Here is a 21,063-nt window from a genome sequence, read left to right as displayed (position 1 = left end):
AAACAGACAGACAGGAAGACAGAATCCCCCACCTATTTAAATGATACATGGGAATAAAGTAATTTTTTGTTAATACTTATGTAAACATTATTACTGTCAACTATAATTGTGAAAAGATTATCAAAACTTTGAGAAAAGTCTTTGAATGGTTGAGTATACCTTTTATGAAACAGCTTGTCATGAAATGAAAAGCACAAAACAAATTTACAAACATCTATATTTTGAACTTAAATGATTAAACTGATAGCTACACACATTAACTATATTGATGAGACATTTATTTTAATTTTCAGTACTAATTATACTTTATTACAAATATAAACAACAGAAACTCTAGCTAAGTCATTATTCTCTATCTTCCCTATTATTATGTTCCACTGATGTTTCAGTTGTCTTCAAGTTTGTCTTGGAATATAAATTTTCCATTCAACTTTCATGAATGTTGAAGGAATAGTAGTGAGGTACATACAAGCAGTGAATGAGAAAAGAAAACTACAAATAGCAACCTATGCTATTATTGGGATTATTAGAATAGTTCAGCACTTGTAGTTAATTATTATTATTATTATTATTATTATTATTATTAATCTTGCTATTTCTTCTTTCTCCATATTGCTAATGAAACTAGTTCCATCTGTGCATAAGGTTTTGGGTATGAAATGTACCAAATCAAGGTAAATGGAAACTGAACTTATCAAATGCACCAAACCAAATAATTAGAAAATAAATACAGCAAATTTACTAAAGTAATTGGAAAATATATAGAAATGATAGGTATATACAATTAGACAGACTGTCAAAACTTTAAGGTAAATGGAAACTGAACATATCAAATGCACCAAACCAAATAATTAGAAAATAAACATAGCAAATTTACTAAAGTAATTGGAAAATAAAAATGAAAGGATAGCTATTTACAATTAAACAAATTGTCAAAACTTTATTATGGCAACATCAGTGCCATCCCATCTGCACCCAACCAACTGCTGAAAATTAAATGTCTGACAGCACAGCAGAAATCTTCCGTCGTCTGTTATGGACATATGTACAGACATACACATAGATACCAAAGTAAGAGTGCTATTTTGAGCTTTCAGCAATGTAAGTTTGACAAAAATGAATGTTCGCAATACACTTGAGATATCTGCTATTGAGACTAATACTCTTGATAAGGTAAAACTTTTAATAGCATTCCTGTGGATTGATTAACTTTCAATAGTATCCCTATGGACAAACTTAATAGTATTCCTATGGACTAAATAACTTTTAATAGTATCCCTATGGAGTGACTAGTTTTTAATAGCATCTGTATGGACTGAATAACGTTTAATAGAATCCCTATGGACTGACTAACTTTGAATAGTATCCCAATGGACTAAATAACTTTTAATAGCATCCCTATGGACTGAATAATTTTCAATAGCATCCCTATTGACTAGTTTTTAATAGTATCTGTCACGGAATTGTATAAATCCTTTTATTTATTAAATACATGTACTCTGTTTTTTTTTGGTGTAAAACAATGCCCGAGGGTTTTTTATATATATTGTACAAAGATATTGAAATAGTGACGATGTATTGCGGCATCATCTGTGTATAAATGCCTCACCATAAGACTAAATCTTTACATTATGGAACGTCTTGTCAGTGAGTGGTCTACTTAAGGACTTGCACATCTTCAGCTGTAGAGGTATGTGAGTTATTAATTTCTTGTGTATAAGTTATAACTATTGTACTACCACGTTTATTTTTGTATATTTTCTATGTAACTTTGGCTTACGTAGTATCATGCAGATATTTTCTATTCTTATTTGTGACTTAGCAAGAGATTTATAGTAGCAAAATATATAGTTGCATTTTAAAGAATCGTTTAGTACCATATGATTCTTGTTGGCATGGTTAGGTTCACTTCTGAACTTGTGTATTTTGTAATTATTGTGCTGATAATGTAATCTGTGTAGCCTACTGTATATAAAGTCACTACGTTTTATCATCTAAGCTCATGTCATGCATAGTACACGGTGTTAGACATATTTCAGCTGACCAGAGTGATCAGAGTTATTAAAGTGATTGGAGTCTACATGGTACAAGCTGTAGAGCTAACCATAGGAATTGACCATAGCACTGTGAAGATGAACCATAGCAGCCCTAGAGCTGAGTAAAGTGTTGCTGGTCAAGTAGCAGTTGATCGGGCGTTGCTGACCGAGATTGGTGGGTGCTGATTGCTTGATTTACCAACATGGAATAATGACTGCTTGATTGACCAGTGAATTGTTACAGCTATATTAAAAATCCAAATCACACACACACACACATCGACCAGTGTGACTGGTGACGGAGTGTGTAACTCCATACTTGTGATATTATAGCCGTGGGTTAATCTTTGGGGGTTTGCAATACCCAGTGTGATTTTGGGACTGTAAAGATATTTTGTACATCTATCACTTTGTTTTCATCATTTTTCATTATCTCACTATCTGACTGAATACATTTTCACTGTATGAGTAAAATACCACAGTGTTTACTATATGAGTAAAATACCACAGTGTTTACTATTTGAGTAAAATACCACAGTGTTTACTATATAAGTAAAATACCACAGTGTTTACTACGTGTATATGAATAAAACACGTTGTTCTTTCATTGTGAAATCACTGTGAATCATTCACCCCTTGTGCTTGTACTGTTAAGTCATTTATTTGTATTTTTATTATTTAGTTCATGCAGATGATGTTAATTGATCCAATATTTGGATATTATATACACATGCATTATTCATAATTACTTTCTCATTCAAGTCATTTATCATTAAATACTGTATTTATGTCACCATCAAAAGTGTTCTGTTGTAAATCCGAAATCCCACCCAGTTATCTTGTTACAGTATCTCTATGGTCTGACTAACTTTTAATAGAATCCCTACGGATTGACTAAAATTTAATAGTATCCATATGGACTGACTAACTTAATAGCATCCCTATGGACTAAATAACTTTTAATAGTATCCCTATGGACTGGTTAACTTTTAATAAAATCCCTATGGACTGATCAACGTTTAATAGAATCCCTATGAACTGACTAACTTAAAAGCATCCCTATGAATTGACTAACTTTTAAATGCATCCCTATCTATGAACTGACTAACTTTTAAAAGAATTGCTATGGACTGACTACCTTGTAACTTTGAATAGTATCCCAATGGACTGACTAACATTGAATAGTATCCCAATGGACTGACTAACTTTGAATAGTATCCCAATGGACTGACTAATTTTTAATAGCATCATTCTGGATTTACTAACTTTTAATAGAATCCCTATGGACTGTCTAACTTTTAATAGAACCCTATGGACTGACTAACTTAATAGTATCCATATGGATTGACTAACTTTTAATAGAATCCCTATGGACTGACTAACTAAATAGCATCATTCTGGATTGACTAACTTTTAATAGCATCCCTATGGATTGACTAATTTAATAGTATCCCTATGGACTGACTAACTTTTAACAGCATCCCTATGGACTGACTAACTTTTAATAGCATCCTTATGGACTGACTAACTTTTGATAATATCCCTATGGACTGACTAACATTTAATATAATCCCTATAAACTAACTTAATAGCATCCCTATGGACTGACTAATAGTATCCCTATGGACTGACTAGCTTTTAATAGCATCCTTATGGACTGACTAACTGTTAATAAAATCCCTATGGACTGACTAGCTTTTAACAGAATCCATATGGACTGACTAACTTAATAGCATCCATATGGATTGACTAACTTTTGGTGATATCCCTATGGACTGACTAACATTTAATATAATCCCTATAAACTAACTTAATAGCATCCCTATGGACTGACTAATAGTATCCCTATGGACTGACTAGCTTTTAATAGCATCCTTATGGACTGACTAACTTTTAATAGAATCCCTATGGACTGACTAACTTTTAATAGCATCCCTATAGACTGACTAACTTTTAATAGAATCTCTATGGACTGACTAACTTTTAATAGCATCCCTATAGACTGACTAACTTTTAATAGAATCCCTATGGACTGACTAACTTTTGATAATATCCCTATGGACTGACTAACATTTAATATAATCCCTATAAACTAACTTAATAGCATCCCTATGGACTGACTAATAGTATCCCTATGGACTGACTAGCTTTTAATAGCATCCTTATGGACTGACTAACTTTTAATAGAATCCCTATGGACTGACTAGCTTTTAATAGAATCCCTATGGACTGACTAACTTAATAGCATCCATATGGATTGACTAACTTTTGGTAATATCCCTATGGACTGACTAACATTTAATATAATCCCTATGGGCTGACTAACTTTTAATAGCATCCCTATGGACTGACTAATTTGTAATAGCATCCCTATGTACTGACTAACTTTTAATAGCATCACTATGGACTGACTAATTTTTTATAGCATCCCTATGGACTGACTAACTTTTAATAGCATCCCTATGGACTGACTAACTTTTAATAGCATCCCTACAGACTAACTTTTAATAGCATTACTATGGACTGACTAACTTTTTATAGCATCCCTATGGACTGACTAACTTTTAATTGCATCCCTATGGACTGACTAACTTTCAATAGCATACCTTTGGACTGACTAATTTTCAACAGCATCCCTATTGAATGATACATTTTTAATAGCATCCCTATTGACTGACTAATATTTAATAGCATCCCTATAGAATGATTAATTTTTAAAAATATCCCTATTGACTGACCAGTTTTTAAAAGCATCCCTTTGGACTGACTAATTTTCAACAGCATCCCTGTTGAATGATACATTTTTAATAGCATCCCAATTGACTGACTAATTTTTAATAACATCCCTATGGACTGACTCACTTTTGATAGCATCCCTATTGACTGACTAATTTTTAATAGCATCCCTATTGACTGACCAATTTTTAATAGCATCTATATGGACTGACCAATTTTTAATAGCATCTATATGGACTGACCAATTTTTAATAATATCCCTATGGATTGATTAACTTACTAGTATCCTTATCAATTGTCCAAGTTTTAGATGCTTCTCAGTCCTATATTTTTTCCAATTTCATGTACATAGCAGTGGAATGAAAACTGATGCAACTTACCTTGTACATTGAGTCTGATATTCCTAGATGCTTTACCAGCCTCATTGGTAGCCGTACATGTGTAGTTTCCTGAATCCTCTATCCGCACTGATGTGAATTCTAATGTGCCCGACACCAGCATCCTGTTCAGAATTTAATTTAAAAAACTAAAAATGTGTCAAGTGGACACAGATACCCCAGCTGTTGTATAAATAAAGACAGTTTTGTTCAAGACAAAAAGTCTGAGTCAGCAAGGGACACAACTAAGTCAAATTGTTAAGAAAATTGTGACAATCAAATTGAAAACAAAATCTATTTATCCTTTAGTACCATACAAAATTTCATTAAACTCCTTCACATTCTTCAAAATGTATAAAGCAGAAAGGAAATTCATGGTTCTATAGTTGATCTGAATCTATGGTTTTCTATACTTGCTAAAAAGTCAATGAATTGTTTGAAAGGAAAATCTACTTCAAGCAGAGAAGAGGTTGACTTGTAAGTGTGACATGCAAATGAATTTGATAAATCTAAGATAATATTTGAAACTCTAGATGTCTGCAGTACTCTCAAACTAGTGTCAGTTCAATATTTGTACTGTTTCATGCCCCTATTTCCATTTAAAAATGCATATATTGTATGCACTGCATCTATCCATTTCAGTATGGTATTCATCACACAAAACTTGTACCAACATTTATTTGGATTTTAATAACTTGAAATATGAAATATAATATTACTCACTGCAAAGTGAAGTGTCAATTAATTTTGTTTATTGTTGGTATTTACTAGTAAATATACTGCTTCCATTTTCATGTATGTCTCAACAAACCATATTTGTATTATAATTAGTGTAATTTGTGTTTTGCTAAACAAACGCTGTTTATGTTTAATGTAATACCAGTTTTAATTTGATTTCTGTTTGCCTTTTTATATGTATAACAGAATGTAAAGTCAGCACCCACTACTTTGCCCAATTTAAAAACCTTTGATCAAGCCACAAATCAGATACTTGTTCAGTGCCAACTAGTCCTGTATCCAGTTAACAGAATGCTAATTTGAACTCCCTGTAATTATGTCAAACAACTGACACCTGTTCAGTTGTGGCATATCCTTTATTAGATTTCACAGACTGATGAACAAGGTGTCACTTAAAGAGCCCAAGCCTAGTCTTCACATAAGTACCCACAGACGACTGTAAAGACTAAGAATAAGAGTTGGCTGATGTTTATGTTGACCAGATGACAATGCAAGTACAGCTGTGGCTCATTAACATCAAGTTACTCATTACAGATATGGCTGTCTTGCAAAATACACTCTGACTTAAAGGTGGGTAAAAGTGAAATTACTATTTACAATTGATTCATCTTGTAAGCAGGTATACATATATATATATATATATATATATATATATATATATATATATATATATATATATATATATATATGTGTGTGTGTTACATTTCTATATAGCCATTAAACAGAAATTATATTCATGACATAGGATGGACAGACAACCACGAATAACTTTACAATGGGGCACAGATTGACAGAATCTTCTTCAAGCAAATGATAAACAAATTACAGATGTCACAATACTCTTAAGCAAATTGTTGGAAATTAAAAAGTTGAATTAACAAAAAAGTAAGATAAACTGGCTTGATAGCACATTATTTTCAAGAAATTCTTTCTATTAATGGCATTATTTCAAAAAGAGACAGTAAATAGAAATTGGATTAAGAATGCTAGACTTAAAAGAGTTGTACTTATGGATTATCTTACAAGTGATATTCAGCTGTGGCAAATACTGCTGTTGCCACAGTTGCACATTTCCTGTGGCCTAGGAGGTTAGAGCATCCACCTCAAATGCAGGAGGTCAGAGGTTTGAACTCCAGCTGAGTCATGCCAAAGACTTACAAAAATGGTACTAGCAGCTGCCTCACTTGGCGCTCAGCATTAAGAGGTTAGTGTTAGGACTGGTCAGCCTGCTATCAAGATAATGTGACTGGGTGGGACATGAGGCTATATGTCTGATGTATGATGCCCCATCACTATAAACTGCACCTCAGACATCATAGCGATATGCTTGGAAAATGTTAAAACTATGTTTTAAAAATCCAAATCATATATACACACTCATTACCAAATGCTGCAACCTTAACCTTTGACCTTCTGAATACTCAATGACTAAGAATAATGAATCTCTTCCATGCAATTTGCATGACACAGGATGGACAATCTTTACATGTAAATAAAAGATTTAACGATTTCATATATCTTTCAAACAATTTACAACAACAGATAAACTATATTGACCAAGCTATCTTTGATTTATGGTCCGATAGCCTACCTGTGCCTAAGACCTGTAGTAGCAAAAGGCTCCCCATTCTTAGTCCACTCAATTTTAGGGTCAGGTAGTGCAAGGCTTTCACACTGAAGGGTGGCCCCTGTGAACTTTAGTTGACACCTCTGTGGGACCATCCTCAATTGTAGGGGGCACTATTAAACAAGAAAGGCAGATAAATTATAACCATAGAAGTCTAAAGAAATGTTAAAAACATGTCACTGTAATTTAAATTTCACTGCATTTTACCTAATAGTCTCCAAAGGACACTACCATATGCACAAGAAACTACTATGATTCATGAATTTCCATTCAGCAGTTTACATGGTTCATATAGGTTTTCTTCAAGACAGTTCAAGTAATTTTACAGGACTTCACAATTTTTTAATGTGTATTTTATTTTACTGAAAATTGAACGTTCTCTCTGTATTTTACTTTGTTTATCACTGTATAAATACATTCAAAAGTAGAAGAAAAACAAATAACTGCACCACAATAGGAAAAGAACACTACTCCATCTGGTAACAACTGGTGTCTTGTGTATTTCAATCCACCAAATTTATTTATTCATTATATATGAAAAATATGCAAATAAAAAATGTTTGAATTTAAACAGTGACATGTTTATTCAGTTTAAACATTTTGTATTCCCTCAAAAAAGTTAAAAAAGATATTCAACAAATTCAAAGTGTTTTCATGGCAACAGCTTAAATTCAAGGATTTTTCAAGGTTGTACAAACCATGACTTAGGAGACAGAATTTTGAGCAGATGGACAGACTATTACACTGTGCCAATTATAAATCCTTTAGATAACATTTGTGTAAACCAGATGGACAGATTATTACAATGTCCAAATTATAAATCCTTCAGATAACATTTGTGTAAATCAGATGGACAAATTATTACAATGTCCCAATTATAAATCCTTTAGATAACATTTGTGTAAACCAGATGGACAGACTATTACAATGTCCCAATTATAAATCCTTTAGATAACATTTGTGTAAACCAGATGGACAGACTATTACAATGTCCCAATTATAAACAGATAACAGATAACATTTGTGTAAATTTACTTGTAAAACATACTTTAAAAATCATTGTACAACAAAGCTATTTTTAGAGAATGCCAGCCAAGGCATTTATCATCATATACCTCAGACTGACTCTTTAAATGTGATTGTCATTAAGTCAAAAGGTAAAAATTTAACAAGAAAACAGAGATGCCTAAAATTACGAAATAGTTACAAACATTCCTTTACTGAAGGAAAAAAACATTAGCCAAAAAAAACAAGAGATTAAAAACTAAAAGACTGGGGTAATCAGATAAAATGCTGAACAACATATCAATATTATAAAGGTGGCATACTGAAGAACAGCTAGGTGTGTCCAATAATTGATAAGCAATGGTCTTCGCAATGAATGTCATGAATAAAATTCACATTTTATAGATTTAATACTTGTAGCATCAGATAAAGAATGCATGCTAAACTGCCCTTGGTAAAATACATCTACAAATCTAACTGCCCTTGGTAAAATACATCTACATATCTAACTGCCCTTGGTAAAATACATCTACATATCTAACTGCCCTTGGAAAAATACATCTACATATCTAACTGCCCTTGGTAAAATAAATATACATATGTAACTGCCCTTGGTAAAATAAATATACATATGTAACTGCCCTTGGTAAAATACATCTACATAACTGAACTGCCCTTGGTAAAATACATCTAAATATCTGATCTGCCCTTGGTAAAATACACCTACATATCTAACTGCCCTTAGTAAAATACATCTAAATATCTGATCTGCCCTTGGTAAAATACATCTATATATCTGAACTGCCCTTGCTAAAACACATCTATATATCTGATCTGCCCTTGGTAAAATACACCTACATATCTAACTGCCCTTAGTAAAATACATCTACATATCTGATCTGCCCTTGGTAAAATACATCTATATATCTGATCTGCCCTTGGTAAAATACACCTACATATCTAACTGCTCTTAGTAAAATACAAATACATACATAACTGCCCTTGGTAAAATACATCTACATATCTGAACTGCCCTTGGTAAAATACATCTATATATCTGATCTGCCCTTGGTAAAATACACCTACATATCTAACTGCCCTTGGTAAAATACATCTATATATCTGATCTGCCCTTGGTAAAATACACCTACATATCTAACTGCCCTTGGTAAAATACATCTATATATCTGATCTGCCCTTGGTAAAATACATCTACATATCTAACTGCCCTTGGTAAAATACGTCTACATATCTAACTGCCCTTGGTAAAATACATCTACATATCTAACTGCCCTTGGTAAAATACGTCTACATATCTAACTGCCCTTGGTAAAATACATCTACATATCTAACTGCCCTTGGTAAAAATATACATCTACATATCTAACTGCCCTTGGTAAAATACATCTATATATCTGATCTGCCCTTGGTAAAATACATCTACATATCTAACTGCCCTTGGTAAAATACGTCTACATATCTAACTGCCCTTGGTAAAATACATCTATATATCTAACTGCCCTTGGTAAAATACATCTACATATCTAACTGCCCTTGGTAAAATACACCTACATATCTAACTGCCCTTGGTAAAATACATCTATATATCTGATCTGCCCTTGGTAAAATACATCTACATATCTAACTGCCCTTGGTAAAATACGTCTACATATCTAACTGCCCTTGGTAAAATACATCTATATATCTGATCTGCCCTTGGTAAAACACGTCTACATATCTAACTGCCCTTGGTAAAATACATCTACATATCTGATCTGCCCTTGGTAAAATACATCTACATATCTAACTGCCCTTGCTAAAATACATCTACATATCTAACTGCCCTTGGTAAAATACATCTATATATCTGATCTGCCCTTGGTAAAATACATCTACATATCTAACTGCCCTTGGTAAAATACGTCTACATATCTAACTGCCCTTGGTAAAATACATCTATATATCTGATCTGCCCTTGGAAAAATACATCTACATATCTAACTGCCATTGGTAAAATAAATATACATATGTAACTGCCCTTGGTAAAATAAATATACATATGTAACTGCCCTTGGTAAAATACATCTACATAACTGAACTGCCCTTGGTAAAATACATCTACATATCTGAACTGCCCTTGGTAAAATACATCTACATATCTAACTACCCTTGATAAAATACATCTACATATCTAACTGCCTTGGTTGAAAAAACATCAACATATCTAATTGCCCTTGGTAAAAAAACATCAACATATCTAATTGCCCTTGGCAAAATACATCTACATATCTAACTGCTCTTGGTAAAATATGTCTACATATCTAACTGCCCTTGGTAAAAAACATCTACAATTCAAACTGCCCTTGGTATAAAAAAAACCCATCTACATATCTAACTGCCCTTGGTAGAAAACATCAACATATCTAACTGTCCTTGGTAAAAATACATCTACATATCTAACTGCTCTTGGTAAAATATGTCTACATATCTAACTGCCCTTGGTAAAAATCATTTACAATTCTAACTGCCCTTGGTATAAAAATAAAACCATCTACATATCTAACTGCCCTTGGTAAAGTAAATCTACACATCTAACTGCCCTTGGTAAAAAAAATCTACATATCTAACTGCCCTTGGTAAAATAAATATATATATCTAACTGCCATATCTGATCTGCCCTTGGTAAAATACATCTACATATCGAACTGACTTGGTAGAACATATCAACATATCCAACTGCCCTTGGTAAAATACATCTACATATGGAACTGCCCTTGGTAAAAATACATCTATATATTTGATCTGCCCTTGGCAAAATACATCTACATATCGAACTGACTTGGTAGAACATATCAACATATCCAACTGCCCTTGGTAAAATACATCTACATATGGAACTGCCCTTGGTAAAAATACATCTATATATTTGATCTGCCCTTGGCAAAATACATCTACATATCTAACTGTCCTTGGTAAAATACATCTACATATCTGAACTGCCCTTGGTAAAATACATCTACATATCTGAACTGCCCTTGGTAAAATACATCTACATATCTAACTGCCTTGGTAGAAAAAACATCAACATATCTAACTACCCTTGGTAAAATACATCTACATATCTAACTGCCCTTGGTAAAAATACATCTACATATCTGATCTGCCCTTGGTAAAATACATCTATATATCTGATCTGGCCTTGGTAAAATACATCTACATATCTGATCTGCCCCTGGTAAAATACATCTACATATCTAACTGCCCTTGGTAAAACACATCTGCATATCTAACTGCCCTTGGTATAATACATCTTCATATCTGAACTGCCCTTGGTAAAACACATCTGCATATCTAACTGCCCTTGGTATAATACATCTACATATCTAACTGCCTTGTTAGAGAATACATCTATATATCTAACTGCCCTTGGTAAAATACAAATACACATCTAACTGCTCTTGGTAAAATATGTCTACATATCTAACTGCCCTTGGTAAAAAACATCTACAATTCTAACTGCCCTTGGTATAAAAAAACCCATCTACATATCTAACTGCCCTTGGTAAAATAAATCGACACATCTAACTGCCCTTGGTAAAAAAACATCTACATATCTAACTGCCCTTGGTAAAATAACTATATATATGTAACTGCCCTTGGCAAAATAAATCTACATATCTAACTGCCCTTGGTAAAATACATCTTCATATCTGAACTGCCCTTGGCAAAATACATCTATATATCTAACTGCCCTTGGTAAAGTACACCTACATATCTAACTGCCCTTGGTAAAATAAATCTACATATCTAACTGCCCTTGGTAAAATACATCTATATATCTGATCTGCCCTTGGTAAAATAAATCTACATATCTAACTGTCCTTGGTAAAATACATCTACATATCTGAACTGCCCTTGGTAAAATACATCTACATATCTGAACTGCCCTTGGTAAAATACATCTACATATCTAACTGCCTTGGTAGAAAAAACATCAACATATCTAACTACCCTTGGTAAAATACATCTACATATCTAACTGCCCTTGGTAAAAATACATCTACATATCTGATCTGCCCTTGGTAAAATACATCTATATATCTGATCTGGCCTTGGTAAAATACATCTACATATCTGATCTGCCCTTGGTAAAATACATCTACATATCTAACTGCCCTTGGTAAAACACATCTGCATATCTAACTGCCCTTGGTATAATACATCTTCATATCTGAACTGCCCTTGGTAAAATACATCTACATATCTAACTGCCCTTGGTAAAAATACATCTACATATCTGATCTGCCCTTGGTAAAATACATCTATATATCTGATCTGGCCTTGGTAAAATACATCTATATATCTGATCTGGCCTTGGTAAAATACATCTACATATCTAACTGCCCTTGGTAAAATAAATCTACATATCTAACTGCCCTTGGTAAAATACATCTATATATCTGATCTGCCCTTGATAAAACACATCTACATATCTGAAGTGCACTTGGTAAAATACATCTACATATCTGATCTGCCCTTGATAAAACACATCTACATATCTAACTGCCCTTGGTAAAATACATCTACATATCTGATCTGCCCTAAGTAAAATACACCTACATATCGAACTGCCTTGGTAGAACATATCAACATATCTAACTGCCCTTGCTAAAATACATCTACATATCAGACTGCCCTTGGTAAAAATACATCTATATATTTGATCTGCCCTTGGTAAAATACATCTACATATCTAACTGCCCTTGGTAAAATACATCTACATATCTAACTGCCCTTGGTAAAATAGATCTACATATCTGAACTGCCCTTGGTAAAATACATCTATATATCTAACTGCCTTGGTAGAAAAAACATCAAGATATCTAACTGCCCCTGGTAAAATACATCTACATATCTAACTGCCCTTGGTAAAAATACATCTATATATCTGATCTGCCCTTGGTAAAATACATCTACATATCTGAACTGCCCTTGGTAAAATACATCTACATATCTAACTGCCCTTGGTAAAATACATCTACATATCTGAACTGCCCTTGGTAAAATACATCTATATATCTGATCTGCCCTTGGTAAAATACATCTACATATCTAACTGCCCTTGGTAAAATACATCTACATATCTAACTGCCTTGTTAGAGAAAACATCAACATATCTAACTGCCCTTGGTAAAATACATCTACATATCTAACTGCCCTTGGTAAAATACATCTACATATCTAACTGCCCTTGGTAAAATACATCTACATATCTAACTGCCCTTGGTAAAATACATCTACATATCTAACTGCCCTTGGTAAAACACATTTACATATCTGAACTGCCCTTGGTTAAAAAACATCTACATAACTGCTCCTGGTAAAATAAATCTACATATCTGAACTGCCCTTGGTAAAATACATCTACATATCTAACTGCCCTTGGCAAAAATATACATCTACATATCTAACTGCCCTTGGCAAAAATATACATCTATATATCTTAGCTGCCCTTGGTAAAATATATCTACATATCTAATTGCCCTTGGTAAAAATGTATCTACATATATAACTGCCCTTGGTAGAATACATCTACATATCTAACTGACCTTGGTAAAATACATATACATATATAACTGCCCTTGGTAAAATACATCTACATATCTAACTGCCCTTGGTAAAATACATATACATATCTGAAGAGTGAAAAATGATTAAAATGTATCATATGTTTGTCAACAGGATAACAAAGTGATGTAATAAACTATTTACCTGTCATTTTATTAGACCTATGTCAGGTACAAAATGTGAACAGATAAACAAATAGAGAAAAGAAGTGATTGCCACAGAGTCTCCCAAGTACTAATGGATGCCACTGACAGAAACTTATATAAGCAACAACTTGATGATGTAGACATTTTGCACAAAAAATACCAACAAGTTAATATGTCTGAGATACATTTGTAAAGTTAGACTGGTTCCCTAGTCAACTCCACTGAATCTATGAAATCCTGCTCAATTTCAAACACAGACATGACAGTATTTAAATTTGATTGCGATGGTCTTATTTGTTAAATTTTTGCTATTATTCCGAAGTCCATAGTTTATGGGTTATGTTAGTATGACTTATGGTCAAAGGGTTGGCAGGTGTAGTAGGTTTGCCACCATTTTTATTGAATACTGTGCAATGTATTCATCTGTAATTCTTCGGAAATGTTCACTATTATTTATATGAATACTGTACAATATATCAATCTGTAAGTCCTCAGAAATGTTCACTATTATTTATACAAATGCTGTAAAATATACTAATCTATAATTCCTAGGAAAGATTCACTGCTGTTTATATGAATGTTATACTATGTACTCATCTTCAGTTCAGTACTATTCATTAATGTTGTTTAATGTACTTATCTGAAATGTTGTGCTTAGACATCTTTTATAATTTCTTTAGTAGATCAGTTATGCAGATGCCAACCTGTGAACTGTACATCACAATTGTAGAAAGTCTCATAGAAACATGGTATGTGGACCAAGTGCTTCCTTAAATAAAATGATAAATATTATTATAAACTTACCATAGACAGCCACAATATACTCTAGTGTTGCATTCCCTGCATCATTAGTTGCTATACACATGTATTCTCCCTGATCCACTAATTGAGAACTGACTAGTAGAAGTCTGCGACCATTGTCCACAATTCGAATGCTGGGATTCCCATACTGACGAATTTCTTCCCCTCGTCGGACCCATTTTATTTGGGGTGTGGGAATTCCCTCTGCTGGACATTCAAGGGTAAGAGGCTGACTGATGACCACCCACTTGTTCTGGATGCGCTCAGAACCACGTATGGTTGGCAGGACTGAGAAGATAATAAAATATCAGATCACACGGCTATTGTGCAAGTTGACCAATGAGACAAGTTGGAATATTTACAACAGTAAATGTACAAATCAAATCCCCCAGATGACTGCATCATTTTCATGATCCAATATAGACAGTTTAAAATAGATATTTACAACTAAACAGAATAAAATAGGATACATTGTAATCAAAAGCATTCCTCCAATCTCATTTAAACCTGGAAAAAATGTTTTATTCCTCACAGCCTGTGTTACCATTAAAATCTTAGTCCTACAATATAAACCCAAAGATAGGTATGGGTGGTGTGGTGTGGGTTGACATTATACTGATCCCTACATTCTATCCTATAGTTCTATTCCTATAACTGTTCTGCCAGAATTGGAAGCCACAGTCCGCAGTTCATAATAACACTGTTGCATAGCTTAATGCCTAATGGTTTTTGTTATACTATACCTATTTTGGTGCCTTTTTTCTGAACAGAGTAAAACCTAGTACAATCAAGCATCTGTTAAACTACATCTTATGTATTTGAAAATGGCTGGTTGCACCTACCACAGTTTTCTTTATAGAAAGGAATATATGGATGTGACAGGGACATAGCTGCAAGAAAGGAATGTAGAATGACAGTAACATAGTTACATGGCTGCACATAGAAGGACAGTATCATTACTACAGGGCAGCATGTTGAAGGACAGTAATTCATTAGCCTTGCAGTTCTATTGGCAAAGTGAAACAAACATAGCTTAAGAACAGCATGTAGAAGGACAGTAAGATACCAACCTCATCTTCCTAGCTATCTTGGTTAATGTATTACATTCTTAGATCAAATTCTCAGGCCTGAGTTGCTGAATGATTTAATAAATGGATAAATTACTTACATTTCTGACATCTCTATAATAAGATAATGCATGCTATTATTCTTTATAAAACTTCATTCTCATGAGGAAAAAATACCTTGAACCTGGACATCAAATGTCTTCTCTGTTATTCCAGCTTGATTCTCAGCATAGCAAATATATTTCCCAGTGTGTGTTACCTCAGCACTTGTGATCTGGAGTGACTGGCCACCAGACAGGATACGAATCTTTGGATTCTCTGACAAAACAATGATCTTTTTGTCCTTGGACCATGTCAACTGTGGCTGAGGGATTCCTGTTGCAATACAGTTCAGTGTAACAGGCTTTCCTGCTACAACAGTTACCATGTCAACCTTTTCAGAGCCAGCAATATCTGGTGGAACTGTTGAAAAAAGAGGAATTTTCAAAGGTGGCATAATGTCTGGGTATTTTTCAATAAATATAAGGATATTACTTATTTTACATTCATACAATTAAATAACTTACCATATTGTCTGTTTGTTACCATAACAATTTACAATATTTTCTGTTTTATACCACCACAAACTTACCATATTTTCTGTTTGTTTTCAGACACTATATTTCAAGACAGCCAATTTATTGGACAAAATAATGTTTTAATGCACTGTAATTTTTCTACTGTAATCTTCCTAAGTCATTTTAAATGAATTTTATTTATGCATTTACTTAAGTTTTTGGTAACAATTTTAGTTTTCCAAAAACAAGACAAGAATGACTTTAAGGGCGTGTCAAGGATAAGAACAGTGGAGGACTGGCTTGCTTGTCCTTAGAAACACCCTTGGAGTCAAACTGTTGAAAATTATGACCTTCTTATAATTAGAAACACCCTCTAAGAGTCAAAGTGTTGAAAACTGGGACTTGCTCATGTTTAGAAACACCCTTAGAGTCAAAGTGTTAAAAAATTGGGACTTCTTATCCTTAGAAACACCCTTAGAGTCAAAGTGTTGAAAAATGGGATTTGTTTATCCTTAGAAATATCCTTAGAACCAAAGTGTTGAAAACTGGGTCTTGCTTATCCTTAGGAACACCCTTAGAGCCAAAGTATTGAAAACTGGGAGAATCACACTCATTATTTAATGGCTTACTGGCAATGATATAACAAACACCACAGTGATATAACAAAAATCTCATTGATATAACAAATAACTCAGTGATATAACAAAACCGCAATGATGCAACACAAATTTAAATGACATGACAAATACCTCAATGATATAACAAATACTTCAAATGCAACCTACAGAGGCTGAGGAAACCTAGATACATAATTAATTTACATTGAATGTTGTACATTTGATGCATAATTAGACTTATTTACTTGACAATACATGTATGGATTAAATATTCTGTACATTTTACAATGGCAAGTAATGTTTATTTGTTAATTTTTGAAGTACATGAACTGAAAATCATATAAATTCAGAATTGTGTCATCTACAAACACAATGATGAAAAAAACCTGTAAGTACACCAAATGTGTGAATTTGATAGACTGGGCTTGGCTTTTGCAGTCATTTGTATGTGTAAATTTGGGTGTTTTATGGTACAGCAATACATGTAGGTTATTTAGTTCTAAGGCAGTTAGAGTAAAGTGCCTTGCAAATACACACCATGGTAGCTGACATGGGCTGAATTGTTTGAAGAATTCAGTCCTACACATTGTCACTTGCAAGTCTGGCACACTAACCTCTGAGTCATGCAGTTTCTTTTGGACATTGAATTAAATCTATCTTGTATGTTCTGGGATTGCAAAAGATCTGATTACCATATATACTCCATTACCAGTCAAGTCCAACTGCAAACTGCATAGACCCAGATCTGCCATCACATCATGCACTAGCAGATCTGGGTCTGTGCAGTTTGTTAGGAGTAATCAGTAGAACAAGCAACATAGACCCTGATCTGCAAGTGCATTATGCTATGACATTTCAGGATCTTTGTTGCTTGCACTTTGACTTGAGAGTAAATATGGTAATTCTTACATCTGAAAAGAAAGACGAAATGCAACACATCTTATGTATCAATTAAACAAGAAATGCAATACATTTTAGGTATCAATTAAACAGGAAAATAATGCAATACATAATAAATTATCAGTTCAACAGGAAATGCAATACATTTTATAATTCAACAGGAAATGCAATACATGTTATGTAATAATTCAACAATTCAACAAGAAATGCAATTATATGTTATGTATCAATTCAACAGGAAATGCAATACATGTTATGTAATAATTCACAATTCAACAGGAAATGCAATACATTTTAGGTATCAATTCAACAGGAAATGCAATACATGTTATTCAACTGTCTTTATGGTTGTTTATATTTTGGTTCTTCCAAGATCATTCTTAAGGGATTGGTCTAAAGGGAATACATTTTATATGGTAGTGTCTGCAGACAGTCATTTATTGTATTGGAGCCATGCTGGCTCAGTTGGTAGGGCCTCAGACTTGTTGATCAACGCTTGTAGGTTCAATACCCACAAAGGCCAGCCCAGGTCATCTGCTTTGGTGTGTCCTTGGGAAAGGTACTTAGTTCCCATTTCCTTGGCATGCTATGCTAGAAGTGCCAATAAAAAAACAAAAAACATTTTTTTATCTGCCTGGGAAGTGTAGGTATTTATTAGGTAACCATGGATAATGGATAATGCATAATGTAAACAAAGCAACAGTTCCCTGTAATGACTTGACAGTGAAGGTGTTTTTGTGTAAGCCACATGACATTAAAATAACATGAATAAAAACTTTTTAAAAAATCTAACTTTGTTAAGAATGGCAGCACTGCAGTCATTGACTTTGGTAATATATGAATAAGCCTTCTAAAGGAGGCAAAAATAAAAAAGAAACTCACCATAAACATCCAGTACATACTTCTGGTCAGCTTGTCCTGCGGGATTTGTGGCTCTGCAGGTATAGGTTCCAGCATCATCCACTTGGGCATTACTGACCTCAAGACGCTGGTCCTTGTCATGGACAAGCAGGTCTTTATAGGGAAAGTCTAGTAATGGGAACTTGTCCTTTAGCCACATAATTGATGGGAAAGGGATTCCTGATATGGGACACTCAATAAATACTGTCTTGTTCTGAATCACTGTCAACTCTGTCAAAACTTTGGACACATTAATGCTTGGAGGAACTGGAAGATGAGAAATAATATGGCTCAGATTGTAGTTTTTGCAAACATGTATGACTTGACACCATGAGATAAGAGTTTGGTTGATTTTTACGACTTGTCTGCTGAATTTATGGAAGTCATGGAAATCAGTCTGCATGTTCATTTCTTGAATCTTGTTTATGCACATATCCACTGAAAAACTTTTGAATTTGACATTTAGCTTTTTTGCAGCATGAAGTTCTAGTTTGGATCCATAATTGCTCATTATGTTATATAACAAGCTGCCATATAATGCAATGTTTCATGGACAAATATGTGAATAAGTTCTATATGCTGGGGGTGGGGGCATAAATACAACAATGCCATTCCCCCAAAAATTAAAATTATTTATGAAAATATAATATATATATTTTTAACTTCATAGTAGTCGAGCTATCAAGCATATCAAATAGTTACATTGATGGAAATTGCTGTTTTATTTTAACTCACTTGTTTTGCTTTTGACTTGTCCATATTTTATGATTGATAATGAAAACAAGAGTATCTATGTAGACACTAGTAATGCATGGTAAGTCCAAAAGTATAGACTGATACATGATATTTCAGTAAAATTAATGCATTACCAAAAACTTCAACATCAAACTTCTTCCGTAGTTCCCCAGCTTCATTTTCTGCAATACAGGTGTAGATGGCAGTATCTGACACTTGGACAGAGTCAATTTCAAGTTGTTTGTTACCGTCAAAGAGTCGCATTCTTGGAGAAAGCTGTAGTGGCTCCCCTTTAATTAACCACCTGATCTTTGGTGGAGGGATCCCTGACACAGGACATTCCATCAACAATGTCTGGTTTTGGATAACTTTTCGGAGATACACCACATTGGATTCATCAATAGAGGGAGGAACTGGCAATAAGAAAAAAATCTTTAAGCATTAATTTATCCAAATTGAACATGACTTGACATTTTAGAGAAGATGATGATGAATTTGACGTCAACATTATAATCATCTGTCTTTCTAGAATGAATAATAAGATTGCCAAGATAATACATTTCTTCTCATTGGATATATATTTCCATACAATTGCCAAGATAATACATTTCTTCTCATTGGATATATATTTCCATCTATTGTAAAACATCTATAGGTCTGTCACAGAGTATATATTTCCATCTACTGCAATAAATGTACAGGTATGTCACAGATTATGTATTTTCATCCATGGCATTAAATGTACAGGTATGTCACAGAGTATATATTTCCATCTAATGCACTTCACATACAGGTATGTCACACAGTATATATTTCCCTTTACTGTACTTCACATACAGGTATGTCAAAGAGTATCTATTTCCATATATTGCAATACATGTACAGTTATGTCACATTGTATCTATTTCCATCTACTGTACTTCACATACAGGTATGTCACATAGTATATATTTCCTTCTGCTGTACTTCACATACAGGTATGTCACATAGTATATATTTCCATCTACTGTACTTCACATACAGGTATTTCACATAGTATTAATTTACATCTACTGTACTTCACATTCAGGTATGTCACATAGTATATATTTCCATCTACTGCACTTCACATACAGGTATGGCACATAGTATATATTTCCCTCTACTGCACTTCACATACAGGTATGGCACATAGTATATATTTCCTTCTACTG

At 33.5% G+C, this 21,063-nt stretch overlaps 2 protein-coding genes across 3 annotated transcripts in view; both read right to left on the bottom strand.

The window, feature by feature from the left end:
• The window catches only part of LOC149780249 (hemicentin-1-like), a 118,476-nt gene extending 113,202 nt beyond the window's left edge, over positions 1-5,274 (bottom strand). For both annotated transcript variants that reach the window (XM_089937033.1, XM_089937034.1), the window contains exon 1: positions 5,153-5,274. In XM_089937033.1, the coding sequence (XP_089793159.1) occupies positions 5,153-5,273 (121 nt within the window). In that variant the 5' untranslated portion in view covers position 5,274. The remainder of the gene's footprint in view (positions 1-5,152) is intronic.
• LOC149780248 (hemicentin-1-like) overlaps positions 5,153-21,063 on the bottom strand; it is a 63,013-nt gene continuing 47,102 nt past the window's right edge. Inside the window, exons 14-19 of the mRNA XM_089937035.1 lie at positions 20,005-20,283; positions 19,118-19,402; positions 16,339-16,623; positions 15,098-15,382; positions 7,479-7,627; positions 5,153-5,274 (exon numbers count right to left, since the gene is read on the bottom strand). Coding sequence (XP_089793161.1) covers positions 7,557-7,627; positions 15,098-15,382; positions 16,339-16,623; positions 19,118-19,402; positions 20,005-20,283 — 1,205 coding nt within the window. The 3' untranslated portion in view covers positions 5,153-5,274; positions 7,479-7,556. The remainder of the gene's footprint in view (positions 5,275-7,478; positions 7,628-15,097; positions 15,383-16,338; positions 16,624-19,117; positions 19,403-20,004; positions 20,284-21,063) is intronic.

The sequence above is a fragment of the Sinohyriopsis cumingii genome, chromosome 16 (genome assembly GCF_028554795.1).
Source record: "Sinohyriopsis cumingii isolate HCF-2022 chromosome 16, ASM2855479v2, whole genome shotgun sequence".
NCBI lineage: Eukaryota > Metazoa > Mollusca > Bivalvia > Unionida > Unionidae > Sinohyriopsis > Sinohyriopsis cumingii.
Note: the sequence above shows the minus strand (reverse complement) of the source record. Positions and strands in the feature narration are given on the sequence as shown.